Here is a 16,967-nt window from a genome sequence, read left to right as displayed (position 1 = left end):
TGAAGGAAGAATGCAATTGGGACATAAAGGACCTGACTTCACACATAAGAAATCTTAGTGCTGGAAAAATTAAGATTATGGTTGCAAAATTACACTATCATTTTTTAAAGCTTAGGTGGAACTTTTATGCTTGACTTATGTGATGATCAAATAAACTGATCTAAACATTAGAAGGGGCATGTAAAAAAAAGGCACTATAGTTTTGATTATGGAACATGATCTTAAATCTTTGTGAAAGGGTACAAAGAGTGGAGAGGTTGTCAGCAATTTGAAAAAACTCAGTATGTTAATTTTTGGGAAGTGATGAATTAATTGGAAAAAATCTGCTTTGCCAATTATGAAGAAAACAACACATTTATGCCAGATTTGCCAAATTTAAGAGGTGCATTCATTGAACATATGTATTTGCACCTTTGTAGTTGTTTCACTTCTGTCACAGATTTTTAAAAAAACATCTCATTTTATTTATTTTTAGAGAGAGGGAAAAAGAGGGAGAAAAAGAAACATCCATGTGAGAGAGAAACGTCAGTTGTCCCTCTTAAGCTCCCCAACCTGGGACAAACCCGCAGACCAGTCATGTGCCCTGATGGGGAATCCAACCTGCCACCTTTTCCTCTGTGAGACAATGCCCAACCAACTGAGCTTCACCTGTCAGGTGTCACAGATTCTTATGAACTTCATTCATGACAGTTGCTTTTCTGAAGTCTTTAGCACTTTTTTCCGTTCTTCTAATCCTCTGATAAATTTGTTTTCTGGTTCAAGCATATCTTGTTCCTTGCTCACTCCCTTGTCCCTTACACCCTTTCCAGTAAACTTCCTGGTGGCAAATGGTTTTAAAGCTTTTTGCATACCTAGGCTTAATCGAATGTCGATTGAGATGAACTCAATGTCTCTAAAACGTATGGCCTGAAAAATTGATATATTCACTCTTTTTAAAGAATTTTTGAAGTATTTGAGCCAAATTGACAACATGCTGGTAAGCAAGATCCCATACGAAAAAGTATTATATATACCGCAGGAGGTGAACCCTTTTGAAGAAGCAAATAGGCATTTTTATAGGAAGTTAACACAGAGGGAGCAGTGACAGCTCCTTCTGTATTATCCCATTCCGCCTGCCTCCGCAATATCACCACCAGCTGTTCATTCCAGGGAAGGAACTCTGTGATCATAGAGCTGCCTGAATGCCGGGATAGAGCGAACCGGAAGTTGTTTTTTCGCCCCCCAGCCCGGGGGCCGGATTGGGTCACCCCAGGTTGGGTTTGGTTCCGGCAGCTGTCAAACTCTTGGCGTTCCTGGGGCGGGCTCGTCCCTGTGCAGGGCTCCCTCCAGTATCAGCCTTCAGGAAACAAATTGACTTCCTCGGTCTCCTAGCAACGAGGGACTGGCTGCAGTCTGTGGGAGCTGTGGCACATTCCAAATCGCTCAGGCGCTAGCCGGAACCCAGGGGCCCGGCCCAAACGGGAGCCGAAAACCAGAGCTTGCAAGAATAAGCAGGAAATGGCGGACGAGGCGTTGTTTTTGCTTCTTCATAACGAGATGGTGTCTGGAGTGTACAAGTCCGCGGAGCAGGGGGAGGTGGTGAGTGCTGCTAGGCCCTTGAGACCCTATTGCAGTGACACTCTTTGTTTTCCCCTCAGTTCTTTCCCTCAGCCCCTATCCCATCACCACCCAACGCCTCCTGAGGTGTAGACAAGCTGGTCTACCTGCTGGTATCGTAAGCCCTAGAACCTGTCAGCTGTCTTCCGTCTTTTTCCTTTTCTCTCTTCTCTTTAGCATTTTCTACTATTTGGTACTGGGGGTTTTTTTTGTTGGTTTTTTTTTTGTTTTGTTTTTTTGTTTTGGTCCATTTCCATACCTGTGTCCTGCAGGCCGCAGATTTTCTTACTTTTAGTGTTGTCTCTACCGTGACTTATGGCAGGGTCCCCTACTTAATTATTCTGCCATTTCCAGCACTTCTGAGCCACCCACTGCGCAGACCTGCTCCAGTCTAAAAGAGCTGTCCCTCCTTCCTTTATCCCAAACTCTTAACACCACTCCACACGCAACCCGAAGACAGAAGCCTCATGACAGTTGAGGTCAAAGCGAAAGAAAGTTTGCAGGCATTACTATAGTTAGGAAACTAATTAATTAATTTAAAAATATTTAGTGCCCATTATGTTAGAGCTAGTTTTCTAGGTGCTGGGGGTACGGTAATGAAGGAAACAATGGCCCCAGCATTGCAGAGGTTACCTCTTAAACGTGGCAATCCTTATTCACGCATGGATTGATTCAGAAAATACTCAGTTTGTATTGTGGGCCTGTCGCTGTGCTCGGTGAATAAAATAAAACCCCTGCCTCACCGTCATTGGGGAATAGGGGTTTGGTGAATAATTAAGGTAATTAGGTATAGAATCATGGCGTTTAAACAGAACTTTTATAAATGAGATATTCCAAAGTTATGCTCAAATTAGAAGCACTTTCTATATTGCTGCTGGTAAAGAGTGGAAGTGGCTGTAGGAAAAACATCCTAGGCAAAGACAAAGAAAGACATAGAGATATGAAAGAGTGTGAAGTATTTAAATATGCGTAAGTACACATATTTTATTGTGACTAGATTGAATGATGGAGAGTGAAACATATTGTGAGCTAAAACCAGAAAGAGCCTTGTATGATTAAAGAATTTGGACCGCTCGGTGGAAGATTTAAAGGGTTTTTAAGAAGGGGAATGACATAGCCCATTTGTATTTTAGAAAGCAGGGCAGGCTGGAGAGGGAAGATCCTTGTGGTGAGAAGATCCACTTATTGCAGGCGCCCAGGCAGGAGATGATGACAATCTGAATTAAGATAGGAATAGAGAGAAGGGGAGTGAACAAGTTTGAGAACTAGGAGGTAGAATCTCTAGGACTTGGTTAGGTATAGGACTGAGAGTTGAAAATTATTCCTAGGTTTTTAGCTTGAGGAATGGGGTTGGTAGGAAGGGAATAAAGGAGAAGAAAGAGATGAAGATAATGACTTAATTTTGGACAGGTTGAAATTTTGATTCCTATAGGATATTCAGGAAGAGGTATTGCCAGTTTTTAAACTATAAGAAGATTAGTATCTTAGTCTGTTCCAGCTGCTGTAAAAAAATACCACAGATGGAGTGGCTTATAACAACAAACATTTATTTCTCAAAGTTCTGGAGGCTGGAAAATTGAAGATCAAGATACCAGCAGAATCTGTTTCTAGTGAACTTCTGCTCCTGGTTCAGAGATGTCTTTTGGCTGTGCCCTCACACAGTGGAAGGGGACTCACTAGCTTTCTGGGATCTCTTCTTTAAGGGTGCTAATCTCATTCTTGAGGGCTCTCATGATGGAATCACCTCGCAAGAGTCCCACCTCCTAAAGCATCACATTGAGGGTTAGGGTTTCAATATATGAATTTGGGGGGACACAAACATTCAGTCTATGGCATATGGGCATGATGTATTGGTAGATATCATTAGGAAGACATCAGGAAGAGTACTAGAAATGAAGCAAATTCTATTGTAATTCAGATCCATCTGTAATAGAGATTTTTTCAAGTTACAAATTTTTAAATTTGCCATCATCAACAACCAATAGTTGTTAATGTTTATCATCTGTGTTAAGTGCTGAGTAGCAGACATTTGCTGTTTGTGCAAAGGTAGCCTTCCTTTTCCCCAGGAATAATTAGTAGCATACCCCTTTTATTCTTTATCATGCTGTCCCTGTTCCACCCAACCCCCAACATGTGCCGTCAGTTCTTTTCACTTTCTTTCTCCAATTTCTCTCTTCCAGCTCTTGTCCAGGAAAATCACCTTTTTTTTTGTTTTAATCCCTCTTTTCCCTAATGTATTAACCCAAAAAGAAAACAGAGCTGTTGTAATCGTGAATGGTAATTTAAAGAGGTGTGCTAGTCATATATGAGGAAAGAAATTCATAAGTTTTGAATCACTTAAACCAGTCTTGAATATTAGAATTCATATTGCAATCAGGGTGTAATTTTCCTTTTTTCAGGTTATTAAATTGTTTATTGTATTGCATTTACAAAGAAAACAGACCATGCATCCAGCAGAAAGAATAAATCAGCAATTTTCAACCAGTGTGCAGCAAGAATTTTTAAAACATGTAATAGCTGACTAGTCAGCGGCACTGATCTCTTTTTCCCATAGATCTTAAAATAAAAATATGACAACAGCCAACACAATAGCTGTCTGGTGTGAATGAATCAAAATTACACCTATTTTTTGTCAGATTGGCAAAAAATATATATTTTATTGTGCTGCAGAATTTTAGTAATTGGTCTGTGTGTGCCATGAGACGAAAAAGGTTGAAATAGCTGGTTTAAACTAAAAATAACTTTTACTATTGCAATTTGTTTATGGTGGAGGGAAAACATAAAGTACATATAAACAAAATGATTTTTAGAAAGTTATGTGGTAGTCTTTTTTTTAATCCCCACCTGAGGATATGTTTATTGTTTTTAGAGGAGGAAGAGGGGTGGAGAGACAGAAAGAGAAGGAGAAAAAGAAGGAAACATTAATGTGAAAGAAAAACATAGACCGGTTGCCTTCCGTAGGCACCCCGAACCAGGACTGAACCCAAAACCTAGGTATGTGCCCTGATCGGGGATTGAACCCACAACCTTTTAGCACATGGCCAGAGCTAAAAAGTTACTTGGCAGTCTTGATGATTAGAACACACCTTGGAATCAGGGTGTAAGAGGGTTCATTGTGGCCCTGGCCTGGTAGCTAAGTTGGTAGAGCATCGTTCCATGTGCCGAGGTTGTGGTTTTGATCCCTGGTCAGGGCACATACATGAATCAACCAATGAATGTATAAATAAATGGAATAACAAATCAATCTCTCCCACACCCCCACTTCCTCTCTTTCTCTAAAAATCAATCAATCAAAAAATTTTAAAAAGGTTCTTCATTGTGTTAGTGGCTCTACTTTGTGTGCTTCAAATTTTTTAATAATAATAATAAAGGTAGAAGAATGACACATAATCTTTTCCTCCAGAAATGCATTTTATATATCTTTTTAGACATAAAGTCATAAGTTTTGAAATGAAATAAAGGACCAATGTTCTTACCCTCCAAGTCAGGGATTTTCAAACTATGTTAAAGAGGAATTAAATCTTTAAGAACTGAATAATTGGGTGCTTACCTTTATGGAGAATAAGTATTTTAAAGAAAAGTTAATGGATAAAATATTTTCAGGTTTTTTTTTAAACTTTGGTGCCTACAAGAGAGCACTCACATGTGCCAAAGGGAATGAATAAGTAGTAATATCAGAAGGTATTTACCAGGGCTTATTTTAAAAGCTCATGTGATCATAGTTAGTCTTTTAAAATGTCTACATATATAAACATACTTCCTGCTAATCAATATGTTCCTGGGTGATTCTACAAAGAACAGAGTGTTCTACAAAGAGTCGATCATTCTACAAAGCATCCTGGCTCATAGGTGCTCATTCTGTCTGAGCATGTTTGGGAATGACTATGGAGAATAACAAAAAAACCAAGAATAATGATATGTACAATATTAAATGTATGTACAGAGTGTTATTGCAAGCTTAGGGCCCACAGGAGTATCGGGGAAGGTTTCTGGGAGGATGTGATACTTGAGAGAAATTTAAAAGATGAACAGCTTAGGGAACAGCATTTACAAAGGTATGGAGGCAGAAGAAAGCATGGAACTCTGGACTTGCTGCAGAAATTTCAGAGTGGTCGAAGGAAGAATGTTTGTGGATATGTGGCTGTTAGTGATTCTGCTTAACTAGCTGGGGGTCATTTAAGGAAAGGCACATCATGTCATGCTAAGTAGTTTGGGCTTGATTTTGAAGAAAGGGAAAGAAGTGCTGCAAGATCCAGTAGAAATTTAACATGATTTGTTTTTTAGAAAGTCTATACCAGAAATACAGAAAATAAATCAAAGGAAGAAAAAACTAGACAAGGAGATCAGTGGGAAGGCTCTGACTGAAAACCAGGAGAGAAATGGTAAGAGCTAACTTAAGCAGTGAGGATGGAGAGAGAAGATGTATTTTGGAAAACATGTAGGCATAGGCTCCGCAGGACTGGACCGCAGTGTCTGTGGAGAGGTTGGGGGCAAAGAGGGGAAGAAAATGGAAGTCTTTTGGGTGGAGTATCTAGGTGAATGGTGATGCTGTTAATGAAGTTCAGGAATTCTGGAGGAAGAGCCAGCTAAATATGCCTAATTTGAGGGACCTGTGGGACCTCAGGATGTCTGTGTCCAATAAAGTCTGTACTAGAAATACCAAGTTAGTAGTCACAGCCCGTAAGTGGAGTACAAAGTTCTTTGGAAGAAAGTTCAGAAAATAATGAAGCCTATGATGTACTTCTTAGTGAGAGATAAACAGGCTTCAAAATATATAAAAAATCCTGCCCTCTTGGAACAGTATTCTAGCAGAGTGGGGATGGAGGAATATGGCAATATAAAATTAGTAAAATGTGTATATTGTGTGTTAAATGGTGAAAAAAGTTCTTTGGAGACAGCTTAATTATTGGTCATCCCAAACCTGGTTTCTGATTCAGTAAATTGGAGTTGGGATTACAGAATTTGTCATTTTTACAAGTTTCCTTGTGATAGCAGTGTTGCTGGTCTTGAAAATCACACTTTGAAAATCACTAGGCTAGAGAGTTGCTGAAGGGGAATGATGTTGCAATTTTAAAGAATGGTTAAGATGGGCTTCATTGGTAATGGTGACATGTGAGGGAAGACTTAAAGCAAGAGAGCTGGGCTTGTGAATATCTGGAGGAAGTGTTGCCTGTGCAAGATCCCTGAGAGAAGGGGATATCTGGCATGTTTAAGGACAGCAAGGAGACCAGTGCAGCTGGAGCAGAGTGGGTGAACAAGAGTAGAAGGTTGAGGTTCAAGAGGTGCATGGGTCTGCATGGTATAGGTCTTTGGAGGTCATCCAGAAGGTTCCGGGAGTCCAGCATAGGGACAGTATTTAAATCATTAAGACTGGATGAAATTGTCAAAGGAAGAGCAAAGCAATTGCATGATTCAAGCCATAGATTGGTAGGGTCATCAACTTAGATGCACTGAGAGCTGGAAAGCCTGGATAACCCTAAGAGACATTTTAATTAAAGCAAGAAGCAATAGAACTTAGTGACAGCACAAAGCAAATGACTGACGGAAAAAAGTCAAAGGTGATATCAAGGTCTTTGTTTGTTTGTTCATTTGTTTGTTTTATAGAGAATTTTATAAGAGTCTATTTGAGTCAAAACTGAGGACAATTGCCAGGAAGAAAGATCTCAAATGCTCCTAATACAAAGTTTTATAACTGAGAGAAGAGGAATTGCTGAAAAAGGAAAAGTTAAAAAAAAAAAAAAGGCAGGGGGGGAAGTAATTAAAAAGAGCTTCAGGATTTCTGAAAAGTAAAAATAAGCAACAGTTCCCTATTTATCTTCTGCCTTATGAAAATGATTAGTACTAAGAAAATTCACTTTTTCTTATGTTTCAATGAAGAAAGTATAAATGTTTACATTGATATTTTTAGCCAACATATTAAAACAATTTTGAATATCTACATTCTGGGATTCTAAAAGTATTTAAAGCTTTTATTTTTTTTTAAATAGGAAAATGGACGCTGTATTACTAAGCTGGAAAACATGGGGTTTCGAGTGGGACAAGGATTGATTGAAAGGTGAGCAGTCTGGATTTGAAAATTTTCTTCCAGGTGGGTTATGAACAAAGATGATCTATTTCAAAAGATTGCATAAAACTTGAGATACTTTAATTTTCATTCCCAAATTTTGGTCTTTGTTTCACAAATTAAAATATCTTTTTAGGTCTTATTTTAACTCAGTTTTTCAACTTTTATGTTTTAATATTTGAAGAAAAAAATATATTTTATGTTTTAGACTTTTTTCCCTGAAAACTTTGGTTTACTGAAACAACTATCTAAAGTCTTGTTGCATTTTCTACTTAAGGTCCATAGGTTCATTCATCTAAATGTAATTTTGTTTAACTGCATAGGGATGGAAGTGCTTTAGAGTCTATGTTTATCATGCAATCATCTTCCCATTTATAGAACAATTCTTTTTATTATTCCTTTCTGACTATCTGAATAGCTGAACTTTATGTTTTGTATAACACCACCATGATCATCCTCAGCTTTTTTGATTTGCTAGAATGAATCAGTACCTAAAACTGCAGGTTACTGTTAGACTCTACAATTAGACCAATTTTAGTCCCATAACTGTATTACAGAAGGTAAGTCTATTGTGATGGGGTCTACTTCGCTTGGTGCTTATCACTTTATGAGTCAATATTCAGTGCTGTTCTGGCATTTGGAAATTACTTAACAATTGACCCCTCCTACTTTCTTTGGAGAGAAAATACTGAATTACTTCTAGTTGATCTTTTTAGGTTTACAAAAGATACTGCAAGGTTCAAGGATGAGTTAGATATCATGAAGTTCATTTGTAAAGATTTCTGGACTACAGTATTCAAGAAACAAATCGACAATCTAAGGACAAATCATCAGGTATTTAGATAAATCAAGGCCTATTTTTTAATATAAATGTCCTATTTTAGTGATTTACTAATTATTTAAAACTTAAAATAATTTCTAGTCAACTTTGGAATGTTTCTCTTATATGTTACTAATAAGTCATTAATTTCTTCCTCTAATAGCATATAGTGAATAAAGACAAAGGGACAATTATCAGTAATGATAGCTGTTTCTTTCCCCCTAATTAAGTTATTTTAAGTTTTAAAAACTAGCAGTGTCAGAATGATAAAGGTTTTAGGATTTGGCTTCTTAGTTATTATTACATAGCGATAGTAATAAGCAGAACCACAAATATATCACATTTATATCTTTAGAGTAATTTCTGAGGTCTAATTTATAAAGCATATTTAATTCTTAAATAAGTCTTGCATTGTTTACTTGCTGTGATATATTCTATTAAAATATTTTGTGCACTTAAAATCCACTCAAGGAAATATTTAGAGAGGATTTGGCCTTTTCATTTTTTGCATAAAAAATGAAAAGAAAAAAAAAGAAAAAAATGAAAAGAATGTATTTAGTAGCTACACATCGATTTTTTTTTTCATATAACAATATCAACCTGGAAATACTTGAAATACTAATAGGAAGAAGTGACTGATTATTGGCTTTATAGATAGGAGTTAATAATATACAACTGCTAATTTTACCTGGACAAGTTATTTGTGATTCTTTTACACTAGACTGTGAGTTAAGGATAGTGACTATGTCTTACGCATCTTTATGTCTTCACTATTTAAAAGCATTGAGTGTTATAAAATGTTGACCAATTTTTCAGCTTGAACATTGCAAAACTCCTTAACTTAAAAGAAATTTTGGCCATTGGAAAGGAGACTTTTAATAACTCTTATATTGGTTTGAAGAGGTGAGTCTGCAGTGGACTGCAGACCACACTGACTTTGGATGTGTTTTTTGTTTTTGGAACAGGGCATCTATGTACTCCAGGACAACAAATTTCGTCTGCTTACTCAGATGTCTGCAGGAAAGCAGTACTTAGAACATGCATCGAAGGTATTTAGTGGAATAGAAGATTGAGAGTTTTTTAATTATGAAGAGTAGAACCATAGGGAAAAGTAAAGTCCCAGTCACAACAGACTTTTGAATTTAAAATAGATTTTACAGCCTGGCTGGTGTAGCTGAGTGGATTGAGTGCCTGTCTGTGAATCAAAAGGTCACCCATCCAATTCCTGGTCAGGGCACATGCCTGGGTTGCGGGCCACGTCCCCAGTTTGCAGTGTGCAAGAGGCAACCTATTGACGTATCTCTTGCATGTGCATGTTTCTTTCCCTCTGTTTCTCCCTCCCTTCTCCTTTCTCTTAAAAAAAAAAAAAAAAAAATCTTTAAAAACATAAAATAGGTTTTACAGTTCTCTTTTGTTTAAACTTGTTGCTGTGAAATAGGAGACAGATGTTCATCATGTTAAAATAAGATTAAATTGTAGCTAAATAGGCTTATGATGACCAATTAAAGAAACAGTATAACTAAACGCCAATGAAATGAAGATTAATGGGATTTTTGAATATAGCAGATATGTCAGAAAAGATAATCAAGCTTATAAAACTCATATTGGCTGTGCAAAATTATTGACCTCAGAGTTTATATTTATAATCTCCTTTAGTAGATTAAAAGAATTATTTTGAATATAGTTAACATTGTTTCTAAGAACACATGGTTTGTGTTAAGTATCTCTGTGTTTCTGGCTTTTGCGTAGTTTTCATTTTTCAATCTCATGTAGGAATCAATAAGTAAATAGATGTGTTGAAGAAAGATGACAAGTTTTTTTTAATTAAAAAATTTTTGAATTCTCACTCAAGGGTATTTATAGATTTAGAGAAGAAGGTGAGGGAAGAGAGAGGGAGAGAGAGAAAGATGTTGATATGAGAGAGAAACATAGATCAGTTGCCTCCTGTAACTGGGGATCAAACCCACAACCTAGATATGTGCCCCAACCGGGGATTGAACCTGTAGCGTTTTGGTGTACGGGTCACTGCTCCAACCGAGTCACCAGGCCAGGGCAAAATAACAAGTTTTAATGTAAACATTCCTTTGAAGTGATTAAAATATCTTGGGCAGTGTAAATTGCCTATTTATCTGTAAAAATTTGTCCATACCTAAATTATCTAACCCAAAGGCAGTATAGGTATAGTGGAAATAACATGGACTTGGGACCAACTAAATCTAGATTTAAGCTAAGCTTCACAACTTGGAGGTTTATGACTTTGGGTAAGTTACATAACCCCTCTGGACCTTGGTTTTCTCATTAATAAAACTGGTCATAGTAATCTCTATATTACAAACAGTCTCTAAGCTTTCTTCCAGTTCAAAGTTTCAGGACCCTGGATCTCATTGCCTATCAGTACCCATTTATGTGTATTATAAAATAATAATGTTCTATATTATTCATATATACATAGTATTGTTAAATATCATACAATACAAAAAGGTAGATAACCAAAAATTCCTTGGATTAATAGTTTCTTAGTTTCCATTCTTGTCCTGGCTTTCTCGGCTGTAGCTCAGTCCCTTTCCTTGTTTCAGTGTGATGGGGCTTCTCAATGTCAACACTATTGATATTCTGAACTGGATAATTTTTTGTTGTGGCACACTGTAAGTCTTCAACAAATCAAGACTTGGTTGTAGAAAGCAGAAACCAACTCTGACTGACTGGGATAATTTTAGCTTACAGAATTGATGGAAAGGCTCAGAAAACAGGCAAGAATCACGGGAGGTTAAAGCAGCCAGAAAGACAGCCCAGTCTTCCCACAGAGAAGGCCTAGCTAGAATTCTTCAGGCAGTACTGACATTAGACACAAGCTACCTTTGTTGCCTCTAGAACTAATTCTAATCTGTTCACAGCTTGATTTTTGTCGCTCACCCTAAATTCAGAGTCCCGGACTGGAGCACACAATTGGCAGAGCTTGTAGTGTGTCATGATTTCGTAGCAAGGAGCTGGGACATCTAACAATTAGAATTTTCAGTAATTTGAAAATATTCTTCCACAACTGTTCTTTTTAAACAGGAAAAGTTCTTCCACAACCCTTCTTTTTAAACAGGATTTCAAATAAACACCAAGATGTAGGATCCTTAAACATTTTTGTTTGCTTAGAGAGATGTGTATTTAATGACAGATGGAGAAGCAAAACTCAGCGTTTTATAAATTAGCATGAAGAAAAGTATGCATCAGTCAGAATCATTTGTTGTAAGAAAGAACAGATTTTGATTTTGTTTTATGAATTTTAGTTATTAAAAAAAGCAAATAGCATGCTAAATTAGACTTTTTATTTTGTTATAAATTTTTATTAAGAATTTTTATACCTGTATAAGAATTTCATTACATACATTGTATATATGTGTGAGGGATGTCATATCTGACTGCCTAATTGCTCTGACTAAATTAATAGTAAGGTTTAATTAAATGTCCTAGTTATCCATAGATTTACTGTCTTAAGGAACCTTCATCTTTTTTGTTCCTTTTAGTATTTAGCATTTACATGTGGCTTAATCAGAGGTGGCTTATCAAACTTGGGGATAAAAAGTATTGTAACAGCTGAAGTGTCTTCAATGCCTGCCTGTAAGTTGAATTCACATTTCTTACAAATGTTTTTAGTTATTGTTTTTCAGGTCTGGTTTTTTTTGTTGTTGTTTGTTTTGGTTTTGTTTCTGTTAACTTTGAGGGAATTTAAAATGCTAAAACCATTTACTTTGACCAGTTTTAACATTTAATATAGTAATATGTAGCACACTTATATTCATATTCAATGATTTTTGAATTCATAATGGACATTGATTTAAGAAAATGTGCTAAAGAAAACCAAATTAGACAATTTAAGGGCTGATTCTTAACTTCTAAAGGAAAATTTTCTGGTGTATTCTTTTCAGAAAGTAAATTTCCCTATAGCATTGCAAAATTTTTTTTTTAGTTTTCTAGAATATATTTATTATGTTAAACTAGATAAAGCCAGCTGGTCTAAACTTTCAAAAGATCTCTCACCCAGAGCTACCAACCAAGAATACAACTGACTTGGGCTTCATTTTATTTCCTTTCTATTCATGATGATAACTTGTAGCAAAATACCCAAAATGTAAGGATTACAAAGAGAAACAAAGGCACTTATTTACCAATCAGATAATCATTTTATAAAAATGGAATTACCCTTATTGAATATGATTATGAAAAATGTGACAAATTTTTTGATTAAAACTTTCTAAATAGAGCTGAAAACTGATGTTTAGACTTCTCTTTCTTGTTGCTAAAATCAAAATGATTTTTCATGTTTTTCTTTTTTAGGTAAATTTCAGGTGATGATACAGAAGTTGTAGGACATACTGAAATGCAAGGCTTCAACTATGTAAAGATTTAGTTAAATTATTCCTGTATAAAGTATTTCAAATAGCAATGATTTAATTACATTGTTGGACATTGGTGTTGATACAAGCTATTTGCTAACTTGTATAATGAAAGATGTGTTCTTAAGCAGGAGTAAGGTTGTATTATCAATTTAACATAGACCAAACTAAAGCAGATAAAGAGGTATTTAGAGTGAAAGAAACCTGATTTCAAATAAACACCAAGATGTAGGATTCTTATTTTAAACAGTTTTGTTTGCTTAGAGAGATGTGTATTTAACGACAGATGGAAAAGCAAAACTACGAGTTTTATAAATTAGCATAAAGAAAATTATGCACCAGCCAGAATCATTTGTGTAAGAATGAACAGATTTTGATTTTGTTTTATGAACTTTAGTTATTAAAAAAGCAAATAGCATGCTAAATTAGAATTTTTATTTTATTGTTATAATTTATTTTTATTAAGAATTTTTATACCTGTATAAGAATTTCATTACATACATTGTATATATGTGTGAGAGATGTCATATCTGACTGCCTAAATTGCTCAAAAAAATACTTTCACTTTAATAGAATTTAGTTCTGGAGGGATCCATTAATATAATAAAAGTGAAATATAGATTAGTTTAAATGTGAATTCAGTGACTCTAGGGCCAAAGAATATTAGATATTTTAGAGAGGAATTTTTATACTTACTCCTGTTAGTTTCACCTTTCAGCGTTTCTCTTGTTGTGTAGAAGTGCTGGTGGTTTCTAACTTTTTCATCTTTCTTCCCTTATTTACTCTTCCCCGTAAAGGGTAGAAGGGTAGATTCAGTGTGTGGTGAGGGTCTACTTCTTAGTTCACAAAGGCGTAATTTTTGTCTGTGTTCTCACTTGGTGTTAAGGGGACTAGCTAACTCTCTGGGGTCCCTTTTAAAAGGGCACAAAGCCCATTCAAGAGGGCTTAGCCCTCAGGACCTAATAATCAGTTCCCAAAGGCCCTGCCTCCTTATATTTTCACCTTGGCTGTCAAGGTTTGAACACATGTATTTTCAGGGACACAAATATTCAGTCCATAGCAGAACCCGACATGTGGTGAGCAAGGGGAAAGCAGAATCCTACAGCCAGGGTTATCTGCTGAATTGTTTCCAAATCCAACTAAAATACAGCTGTAGGATGGGAGTTCAACTTAGGCATCAGGCTGGGACTGGCACAATTTTGGAGTCATAAAAGTTAAGAAACTAGACAGGACCTACAATTGTTTTTCAAAGTGTTCTTTGAAAAATGAGTACTATGATCAAATGCATTTTAGAAATCCATCCTCTTTTGTAGATTTTTAATGCATTTTAATGGCATGTTACAGATTCTGGAGAAAAAAAATTTATTTAACCTAGTGTTTGATCACAGTACTATTTTTTCAACACTAATAGCTCAAATCAGCATTTTAGGGCAATCTGTGAAATACTTGTTTTTGTTGTTCCACATATTTGTGCATTCATTGGTTGATTCTTGTATGTGCCCTGACGGGATTGAACCCACAACTTTGGTGTTTAGGGACAGTGCTCTAACCAACGCAGTTACCCAGCCTGGGCTGACCTTTCTATAATTTCTAAAACATTTTTCTCTCTGTCCCCAGATAGTAGAAGTGATAATCAGAATCAATTTTAATATGTTTCTAATTGGTTTATTCTGCTAAGAGACACAGGTGAAATAAACCTTAAAAAAATTAATTAAAATGAATGAAATTTTAATGACAGTACTACCACAATTTAGTAAATGTATAATATCCTCCTGGCCAAAAGAAGTAATGTATCTTTTATGTGAACAAAAAAGTGCAGGTGCAATCTAATTTATTTTTCACTATCCTACAGACCTGATTAAACTACCATTTGGTAGCTATTTTCAAAATAACTACTTCTAAATTCTGTATTTAAAATGTGTCATTTCTCAACAGACTTTAGGCTTTCTACCTCTGTTAAGAGTTGGGGAACTTTTTCTCTTCAATTTCTCATTAAAATCAGAAGATAACTTTTAATAGTGAATGCCTCGATTGATCTTATGATTATACTTGCAGTCTGCACACTTTATTTTTTATTACATTAGTGACTTAAAATGTCTATTACTTTTATTTGTCTCTACATTCCTAAAAAATATCCTTATGCCATGTTGAGTCATTATAAAAATGGGTTCTCCGTTACCTATTTGATATCCTCCAGCTTGTTAGATAATAGAGGTGTAACTGCATTAAAATAATTTCTTATACCACTTGTCTTCAGGACATGTAAAATTGCTTTCTTTCTTATGCTACCCAGTCCCCAGGAATTTAGCCCTCTGTGAGTAGTATATATAACTACATGTTCAGCCACTAGTTATGAAAGAAATGTAAGTCAGAACAATAATTGACACTTTACCTCTATTAAAGCAATACCCAGGAGTCCCCCTCCCTCCAGCATCAAATTAACCAAAAAAAAAATGTGAGGCTATAACAGCTGGTTGTGGTATAGGTTGGAAATATATACTCTTTATGGTAGACACTGCTGGCTGCATACCCAATAACCACACTCCCCTCTTTTCCAACAGAACTCCATATTTGATAGGAGTGGCAATGTGCTCAGCTAAAAAAATTACTATTTCCACTTTTCTTTATAATGAGAACATGTCATAACTCTGGCAATGTAAGTTTTCTTATAATGCTTTGCTCCCCTGACATACACAAGAGGAGACTGTGCCTTTTTTTTTTTTTTTTTAAGATTTTATTTATTTTTAGAGAGAGGGGGCAGGAGGGAGAAAGAGAGGCAGCGAAATATCGATGTGTGAGAGATACATCAATCAGTTGCCTCTTGCACACCCACAACTGGGAACCTGGCCCGCAACCCAGGCATGTGCCCTGATGGGGAATCGAACCTGTGACCTTTCAGTTCGCAGGCTGGCACTCAATCCACTGAGCCACACGAGCTAGGGTGAGATGGTGCCTTTTTATCCTTCCTGGAATCTAGATGTGAGGCAACAAAGCAACCATATCATGACTGAAAAGATGAAAGCTCCACACTAAAACTGATAAAAGAAAAATCGGGATGCAGCCCAGGACATTTAAAATATTAAGCGTTGCTGCACAAGTCCTGAACTTATACCAGAATTATCAGATGAGAGGCAAAAATTCCTAATTTTTAAAACCTCAGTTAAGTTTTCAAATGCAGTATTAACTGATAAGACTTGTATGGACTGCAACCCTACCCTTGGGAACATTAACCGAAGAAAGCAAAAAGTTATGTACAATGACGATATTCATGGTAGCATTTTTTATATTGGATTAACACTGAAAACAGATTAGAGATATCCAACAATGAGAGAATGCTTAAATTCTGGTAAAAAAACCACAACAACCTGGACTAATAGGTTGACATTTAAAAATCAGCTTTCTCAAGACATAACAGGAAAGATTCAACTTTAAATTACATCTGCTCTATTTGTAACTAGTGGCAAAAGTATTGGTTCCCTGATTCACAATTATTCCTAATTCCCTTTTCCTTTTCTACCTCTATTAGAAAGTCTGGAAAGGCTTAACAATTTCATTTCTTGGCCTTTCTTGGAATGAGAGGTGATCATCTTACACACTTGTGGCCAACAGATGGACACAAATCTGTGGCTATCTGGAGGTTTTGCTTGTATGAGAAAGAAACCTGTTTTGAAAACAGACACATAGCTTTGAATTGCAGTGGCCATCTTGTTGTCATGAGGGAAACGCCAAAAGAATCAGAGACCTGGGTATCATGGATTGGTTGAACCAGTGCCAGTAGGCAGCTCCTCTATACTTCTCATTATGTGAGAAAAATAAACCCCTGTTTGAAGAACCATTGCTCCTAGGATCTGCTGCCCCTAGGGTCTTCTGTTACTTAAGGTGGAAAACTTTCTACCTGAGTATAAATTATATATGAACAGATTTGACAGAAAAATTAAAGCAGTCAACTTGTTAGGGTACTATTAAAAATGTTAAAGTTTTGTGCAATAAACCATTTAAATAAAAGTACTGAGCTTAAACGGAAAATGTTTGATTAATTCTGTTGCTATGAACACATATACCATTTAATCTCAATTATTTTAATTCTAAAAACCTTTCTCCA

The 16,967-nt window shown here is 36.0% G+C and overlaps 1 protein-coding gene across 1 annotated transcript; it reads left to right on the top strand.

Moving 5' to 3' along the window:
* Positions 1–1,254: 1,254 nt before the first annotated feature.
* On the top strand, positions 1,255–16,888 carry TRAPPC6B (trafficking protein particle complex subunit 6B). Its single transcript, XM_054590115.1, has 6 exons — positions 1,255–1,578; positions 7,584–7,651; positions 8,377–8,494; positions 9,446–9,529; positions 11,996–12,089; positions 12,807–16,888. Exons 1-6 carry the CDS (start codon positions 1,498–1,500, stop codon positions 12,836–12,838), a joined length of 477 nt encoding a protein of 158 aa, XP_054446090.1. The 5' UTR covers positions 1,255–1,497; the 3' UTR covers positions 12,839–16,888.
* The last annotated feature ends 79 nt before the right edge of the window (positions 16,889–16,967 follow it).

The sequence above is a fragment of the Pteronotus mesoamericanus genome, unplaced genomic scaffold, assembly GCF_021234165.1.
Source record: "Pteronotus mesoamericanus isolate MK-2021 breed Mesoamerican mustached bat unplaced genomic scaffold, CSHL_Meso_final contig_100, whole genome shotgun sequence".
NCBI lineage: Eukaryota > Metazoa > Chordata > Mammalia > Chiroptera > Mormoopidae > Pteronotus > Pteronotus mesoamericanus.
The sequence above is the reverse complement of the archived record's forward strand: the minus strand, read 5'-3'. Positions and strand labels throughout refer to the sequence as shown.

Bases quoted from the DNA above. Each gene is read 5' to 3' on its own strand.
- TRAPPC6B (XM_054590115.1), top strand. From the start codon at position 1,498: ATGGCGGACGAGGCGTTGTTTTTGCTTCTTCATAACGAGATGGTGTCT. The intron at 7,652-8,376 runs GTGAGCAGTCTG...TGATCTTTTTAG, and splicing joins GGACAAGGATTGATTGAAAG to GTTTACAAAAGATACTGCAA. The intron at 9,530-11,995 runs GTATTTAGTGGA...TGTTCCTTTTAG, and splicing joins ACTTAGAACATGCATCGAAG to TATTTAGCATTTACATGTGG.